Genomic DNA, 8,260 nt, shown 5'->3' with positions numbered 1-8,260 from the left:
GGGTAGGGAGCGGCCAACGAAGGGTGCAGTTAATTAATAAAAGCTCGGGACGGGGGTGGGTCAGGTGGTGGCGATGGTGGTGGATAAAGGGACGCGAGATACGATCCCGTGCATCGCTTCATATCGACGGCCGCCTGTCGATATGCTATGTAGTAGACGCGTGTGACGATGTGCGAGCTGATAGACGCGCATATACGCACACGTACACGCGCGCGCGCGCGTATAATCACGATAGGCTGTATATCTCGCTTGCAATTCAAACGAGAGAGAGAGAGAGAGAGAGAGAGAGAGAGAGAGAGAGAGAGAGGGAGGGAGAGAGAGAGACTCACGTGTCCTGAATGAGGAACTTGCCGTCTTTGGTCTCGATGCAGCGGCCCTTGTTGGTCATCATGGACCCGTTCACCGTCACCAACCCCCGATTCCCCGATTGAAACCAGTGGCCGTTCCACTGCGCCGGGAACTCGCAACCTGCAACACACACACACAAGAAGGCGCATATCACAAGGTGTTGGCAGTTTTACATTTTTTTCATATCGGGCGGGGCTCGATAAATAAAAGCGCGGATATATAATCCAAGGGAATATTCAAAACGGTGGGGGTGGAAAGGTAGGGGGAGGGGAGGTGAGAGAGGGTGGCCCGCGGATATAAACCGGTGCTATCGGCTCTTTTGTGAGGGGGGAACGATTTTTTTGGAGGATGGGTTAGGATGGATGGATCTTGTTGTTGCCTCTTTTGTTTGTTTCGTGCTTTTTTTTTATTCTTTTATTTTTTTTTTTTTCCCCTCTCTCCAAGCGAACAGGTTATGAAGAGTTGTTTAAGAGAATTGGATTTTTAACGTCGAACGTTTTCTTGGAACAGTGGAATGGAAATAAAACGAGAGAAAAAAGAAAAAAAAAATTTTCAACGCTTTCAATAGGCATTGTATTCCAAATTCCCTTATTGTTTCGAATCGCCATAAAAAAGAGAAAAAAAAAAGGTATAAAACTTGACCTGTTTCGAATTTTCAAACGAGTGATAAATTTCTCGTGGAAAAGAAAATGCAAGGGGGAGATGTATCCTACAAAGCGGATCATCGAAAAAATTGGAAAAACTCGGGAAAGGAAGAAATTTTAATCAACGATATTAGCGTTTCCATCCATCCTCCATCCACCTCCTCGAAACCTCCTCGAATCGTCTTAATGCACGCTCGCATCCCCCGTGTCCCATCCTCGAGAACCCTTGCACATCGTTGCACGCGCAGATTCCCATCAACGGCGCGATAACCCGCGAAGTAATCGCGGTGGGGGAAAAGGTGCGGACAGAGGTGGACGAGGGAAGGGGGCAGAGGGACGAAAAGGGACACACACAAGTGGAAAGGTAGATTACCGTCTCGAGGAATTTTACCCAGCGAGAAGATCCCCATCCCATGGACGTTTTGGATCTCGTTGGAAACACTCGGACTTATTAAATGCAAAACGCTACTATCCCCTCCTCTCCCTCCCCTCCCACTGCAGCAAAACAATGCTTAATCGCCACAATGCTCTCCGCCTTGTAATCCCTCCCCTACAAGCGGGGAAACTAAACGGTTGGAAGTTGGAATTGACAGGGCTCCCTTGAATAATCCGATCCGATCCCTCCTCGAGAGGGAGGGGGATGAATCTTTTTCCATTTTTTTTTCCAGCGAAAAAAAAAAAGAAGAAAAAGAAATCTTCCTCCCCTCCCTCTCTTCCCGTTCGAAATATCCCGACAATCCCGGAGGGTTATCCTCTCGTTTCGCCCCATAAGACGGGGGACCGGGGGGGAGGGGAGGGGGGTAGAGACACCTCGAAGGCCGAGCTCAGAAAATTCGCCGCAATTGTTTAAAAGCGGCGAGTGAAAACGCTCGCAGGATGATAAGATTCCCGCCTCCCCCCCCCCCCCCCCCCCCGGTTCGAAATCCCCCGACATCCGGGGGGGGGTTCCCCCTCGTTCCCCCCCATAAGGGGGGGACCGGGGGGGGAGGGGAGGGGGGTGGAGACACCTCGAAGGCCGAGCTCAGAAAATTCGCCGCAATTGTTTAAAAGCGGCGAGTGAAAACGCTCGCAGGATGATAAGATTCCCGCCTCCCCCCCCCCCCCCCCCCCCGGTTCGAAATCCCCCGACATCCGGGGGGGGGTTCCCCCTCGTTCCCCCCCATAAGGGGGGGACCGGGGGGGGAGGGGAGGGGGGTGGAGACACCTCGAAGGCCGAGCTCAGAAAATTCGCCGCAATTGTTTAAAAGCGGCGAGTGAAAACGCTCGCAGGATGATAAGATTCCCGCCTCCCCCCCCCCCCCCCCCCCCGGTTCGAAATCCCCCGACATCCGGGGGGGGGTTCCCCCTCGTTCCCCCCCATAAGGGGGGGACCGGGGGGGGAGGGGAGGGGGGTGGAGACACCTCGAAGGCCGAGCTCAGAAAATTCGCCGCAATTGTTTAAAAGCGGCGAGTGAAAACGCTCGCAGGATGATAAGATTGCCGCCTCCCGCCCCCCTCCTCCCTCTGTGGCGAACATCCGCCGCGCTTTCGACCGCCATTATCGTCATTGCTTTATAACGTCGCCGCTCTTTTCCCCCGTGTATTTTCTTGAGAGCATCTCGACGACCCCGCGTTACCACGCCACCCCTTTCCCGATATCCACGGCTTTTCGTACTTTTCTCTCTCTCTCTCTCTCTCTTTTTATTTTTCTTTTTCTTTTTCTTGGAGTCGTTTTTCGGGATTCGAAAAGGGGGGGAGAGATTGAGCGAATGGCAAGTTTTTCCCTGGTGGAGAGGATGATTGTTCCCAACGATTCGATGGTTTTATGGAATTTTTTTGGGGAGGAGGGGGATTTGATTGGAAGAATCGTGCTTTGTTGAATAATTGGATAATTGTGTCTTTGATTTTAATAGAGCGTCAAAGTAATTATATTAGGTTGTATTGAAAATCTATTAATAAGAATTTTTCTTCGAAAGAGTTTAGGTTAGTAGATCAGGATAGAAAATTAAGAAAATTCGAAATGAATTGTATAGATGATTGATCAAGGAATAACGGGATTAAATTTAGAATTAGCATAGATTGATTGGTGTCGAACAAAAACTTTATTCGATGAACTTTTTAATGAACGATACTTCTATGTATATAAAGCTTTTTGTTTAGTTTGATTATTATGAACAAATCTTTTTAATAATAATAACGTGTTATGATATACATGTATTCAATAGATTTCTCTGTGATAATATTTTTTACTCATTAGAGAAAATGAATCGAGTGGAACAAATTTCGAAATCGACATCGACGACAATGTTTTAAAAGGTATTACTGAAAATAATTCATGGCAAACGGGAAGAGAAAGAGAAATAGCGTTTCGAATGAAAGTAACCCACGCCACCATTATTCATCGCTTGACTCGAATAGGAGGAGTAAAGAAAGTGAACAAATGGGTTCCGCGTGAGCTAAGCGATATATGGGAAGCTTAGATAAATGGAGATAACCACCTCGTTACTACAGGGAAAAAAAAAAAAAAAAAAAACAAACTTGATCTTCACTTCAGAGTTAAAGTTGAAAGATACGTATGTAAAGGTTCAATATTTGATCGATACAACGTCGTTTATATAGAGTTCAAAGGTATGTAAAATATGTATTTAAGATAGTATGATATAGACAAGAAAAAAAAAATATATTTTTTAATTCTATATTTTTTCCCTTTCTCTCTTTCTTTTCTTCTGCGCATTATACGTGTGAACGTATATATTTGCCACGAGAACATCTGGTACATAATTTAATTTCATTTACATTTGTCACGTGTATTTCGTATATTTTTTTTTATTGTATCTTTTTTATACTTGGTATTACATAATTTAATTTATTCTGCATTTATTATACATCCCCGTTACTTTTTATTAACGGTATAATTTTTCGAAATGAGTATTTCATAAATTCCATTTAGCTTCCCGTTGCTATATCGTTGAAAATTATTTCTTCTTCCTATTACGAAATAATGGGATTTAAAAATCTGTTGTTTACAAGAATGTTCAATTTTAATTTTTCCTATTAGAATAGAAAAAAAAAAAATTCTACGATATTTCTCGTAACATTTATCTTAATTGTAAAAATATGAAATCTGTAAAAGAGTCATCGAAATTCCACAAAGTTTGGCATGAGAACAAAATAGTAATCAAAATCCAATAAACAGTCGCTAAGCCAGTACAAACCAATCGATCCATCAAGCTATCAAAGTCCCTCGAAACGCGAGACAATTCTCTACCCTCGATCCTAATCCCATTCAACTTCATCCCACGAATAAAAATTCTTCTTCATCCGCAAAAAAAAAAAAAAAGAGAGGAGAAAAAGAAAAAGAAAACGATAGTCTCACGGGATGACGGAATCCAAAATCCATTTTATACAATAATGAACGATGATCGTGCAATAATTGACAGAAATTAGATCGAAATGCAAGGTTATGTGCTGCTCTAGAGCCATTGATCTGATACAATTACCAATTAATTATCGTTTCATCGATCTTTTCGACGGAAATCAACTTAGAACACTGTGAGATAAAAATAATTTTGACGATTTTAGTTTTAAAAAATTTTAAGGCTAGTCCATAATAAATTCAAATGAGTGGATAATTATCGCACAAATAAAAACAATTTTCTTCAATATCTATCCCTGTTGTATTTTCTATTCAATTATTCTTTCCAAACGAAGAGCAAAAAACACGTTGAACACAGAAGGAATTAAAGACTATTTAAAAGGAGGCGAATCTTTTCTTTTCTTTCGTTTCGAAAGGAATTACGATATATTGCATCGCGTGTCGAAAATCAGCAAATTGCTCGTAACGGTGTTCCAAGAACCAAGTTCCTGTCCTAACTTAAATAACCGAGAAACGAAACGTTGAATCGCATTATCCATACGAGCATTTACGAGTCCTCTGGGTCCGGCAATTAGAAGACACTCGGTACATCTGTTCAAGAGGGGGAGCAACGACTTTAAAAACTACGAAACACGCACTGCCCCCACACGCGTATCTTCGTGATCCTCGCAATAAAGAACGCACCGCGGGGAGATTCGATTACGAAGAAATAAGAGGGGATTAAATAAGAGGCTCTATTAGGGGACGATTTCCCGGAAATAGAACGATGGAAGAAAAAGGATATCGAGTCGCGCGATATCCTCTTCTCCCTGCGCCTGTGCTAATCGCTCTCGAGAGAAATTATCGAAAGAATCGATCGATTACTCGATCAATCAATTTCGTCGAACCGAAATTTGTAAAAATTCTAATTGCCGAAGCTTACCGAATAGATTCGGTCGAGCATCTAACTAGCGCCATCTAGACCCTATTAAAAACCCGTTATTACCCGAAATTTACCTTACCGATCGAGGCGAGACCTTCGATTCCCCCTCTCTCTCTCTCTCTCTTTCTCTTCCCAAATTCGGTTGGATATTAAAACACGTGGAGTCTGGCGCGGTCCGTAAATCTTTGGGGGAGAGGAGCGAGCAGGAAGGGAAGCATTTGGCAGAGTCGCCAGACGAATCAATCGCTCGTCAGGGGGCTTAAAAAATAGATTATCGAAGGTGGTGCCGGGTGGAAATTACCAGAAACCCCTCGAAACCCGGGCAAACCGATTGGAAACCCTTGCGGACCATGTGGCAACGATTTCCAGATTAGGGCTCCATTTACGCCAGGTTAATCCAATTTTTATGTACCCGTGGAGCTCTCCGCGAGCGTCTCCGCGGAGCTCCGTGGATGATCGGGAATTTCAGGGTAGGGGGGAGGGAGGGAGTAACTTGATTAAAATAATCTATCACTCGGCCAGTGACAAGAGTGATTGGCTATTCGAGTTAAATATGATGGAACGGCCACTTTTCCACGTACACCGGCACGTATACAATCCACGCCTCCACCCTTTCCCCCCCATCTTCCTTCCACTCCCGCCCACCCGCCTTCTTTCGCTCTATCGACAGAGGCAAATTGATTGGTAATATGTGGCCACTGGCCGCCAGCCTATCTTCGTGACATTTACCAACGGAAATGCCTCGTTTTTCCGATATCCGAGACCGAAAGAGAGCCGTTGAAAGGGCTTTTACGTTGGGGGGTGGAGGGGGCGGGGGAAATGAATATTACACCGGTATAGCCGGGCGTAACTGGCCAGCCAGTAGAGCGAACCGTTCTGATATTACAGTCGCGTTACAGTAGGCGACGAGTAAAAGAGACTCGCAGAGAGTCAACAGACCTGCCTCGAGGCGGACGTGCCGTATTAGATCTGCCGGCACATACTTATTTCGAGCATGGCGATACGCTGTTTGATCTGTAATCGACACTAGTTTGCCCGGAAAATGTTTGATGGACAATTTTTATTCTTCCTTCCTTCCTACGCGGTGAGTGCACTTCACTTCGCGGAGAGTGTTTGATGACGACGATAGCGATAAATGTACGAGGAGGGTTGATGAACTCTTTTCCTCACGACCCTGTTAAACCTGATTTAGGAATATTATTAGACTTAGTGTGAGAAAATTGGCCAATATCGAATTTTGCGAGTCGAAATATATTGGACCTATCCCACGCTTCTTTACCGACGTAAGATATTATAGAACGATATACAATACAATACACGTATAATAGAGAATAAGGTAAGCGGAATGAAACATAACCTAGCAGAGCCACGATGTATAACATGAAATTATATTATATATAAAAAGTAGAGCTTAGAATAGTTAAAAAGTTAACCTAACCTAATAGGCCATAATAGGCACGAAACGCATTGTACACATATAGGATTACGTGTATAGGAAATAACATAAAGCATAAGCCAAGTAATTAAACATCGAAAACAAAATCGGGAAATCTAATATTCCAAAGTCGAAAATCCTGAACTCTTGAATAACGAATCGTGCAACGTTGTGCCTCGCTATCCTCGAGAACGTAATTCAATATTCCGGATCGATTTACAACAAATTCCGCTCCACCAACGAAATACAAATCCACGAATTAACCAATAATCAGGCAACGAGCTAGCTTCTTTCTTTCTCTTTTTTCTTTTTTCATCGTTCACCTTCCCAATCACGATTCATATTTCACCAAAAACGTCCCTGGAAATTAATCGAATCTCGTGGTCGGCACGCCGGTCAGCCCCAGGAGCCAGCGTCCTCATCGATCCACGGCAACGAGACGCGACACGTTAAGAGGGTCTCGGCCGAACATTGTCACGAACATCTCCACATCGATGATTGGCACGTTCATCTTTGATACGTCGCTCGATCGATCGAATTCAGACGCGCCACCTAATTCCCATATATATATGTATAGATATATATATATATATCTGACTCTGTCACTCGTGCACGGTCTCCCGTTTTCCACTGTTGGATCGCATGGTTGATTCTCTCATTCACAGCGTCGCCATCCCAGAGCGGCGAACCCTGAACTGCACTTGGCCTGCTCACAATTAGCTAATGATCCCGCTCTCGTCATTCATCACTCTCGAAAGCGCTCGTTTTCAGATTCAGGGGGAGGGAGACCTTTTTCCGTGATGGAGGAATCGGTCTCTTGGTTTTTTCTTCCTCTTTCTCCCTCCTCTCGCGTGGTGGAACGTGCACGAGCGGGGGTGCGAGATATATAGGTCGCGACTTCTCTCACTTTCAACGTGATGAAACAAACCGTTCTGCGGCGTCGCATTTTTTCAGTTCCACGGAATTTTTATTTTTATCTTCTCCGCTTTTCGGTTTTTGCGGTTTCTTTTTTTTTTTTTTCAATCGTGTCACGCGCGACGCGTCATCGTTGGAATTCTTTTCTTTCTAATTGATTTTAAATTTTCATTCTCGATATCGTGTATTTTTTCCTTTTTTTTTTTTTTACTTCGTTGTAACTTTTAACAGGGAAAGAATTAAATTTTTTAATTTCTTTGTTTCTTCTTTTTCAACAAGTTATTCGGCTGGCTGGATGATAGATATAATTCGTGGCACGGATGTAACGCGTTCCAAAGGAAATTTAAATGCGTCGCAGCTCGAAAATCGTATCTTCCTTTTCAAACATTTTTGAACTTGTACGTATGTCGTTTTCCACGCCTCTGTGTCACACAGAGGTTTTCGTGGAAAAGTTCTAGGTAAAGAGGGATATTGCATCATCGTATGCAAACTTTTTGCATCACAATTACGTAAGGAATCGTGAGATCCAGAATGGAATAAAACATTAGTCGGTTCCTTGTTCCCTTCTGCGGAAGAGAAATCGTGCCCCGGATGGATTCGATGTGATCCCTTTGCGATCGAGGCAATTTTCATTTTTTCGA

The 8,260-nt window shown here is 43.8% G+C and overlaps 1 protein-coding gene across 1 annotated transcript in view; it reads right to left on the bottom strand.

Annotated features, from left to right (window-relative positions):
• LOC102677831 overlaps positions 1-8,260 on the bottom strand; it is a 352,155-nt gene that overhangs the window by 91,384 nt on the left and 252,511 nt on the right. The window contains exon 6 of the mRNA XM_006610354.2: positions 330-468. Coding sequence (XP_006610417.1) covers positions 330-468 — 139 coding nt within the window. The remainder of the gene's footprint in view (positions 1-329; positions 469-8,260) is intronic.

The sequence above is a fragment of the Apis dorsata genome, unplaced genomic scaffold (assembly GCF_000469605.1).
Source record: "Apis dorsata unplaced genomic scaffold, Apis dorsata 1.3 scaffold_73, whole genome shotgun sequence".
In the NCBI taxonomy this organism is placed as follows: Eukaryota; Metazoa; Arthropoda; class Insecta; order Hymenoptera; family Apidae; genus Apis; species Apis dorsata.
The sequence above is the reverse complement of the archived record's forward strand: the minus strand, read 5'-3'. Positions and strand labels throughout refer to the sequence as shown.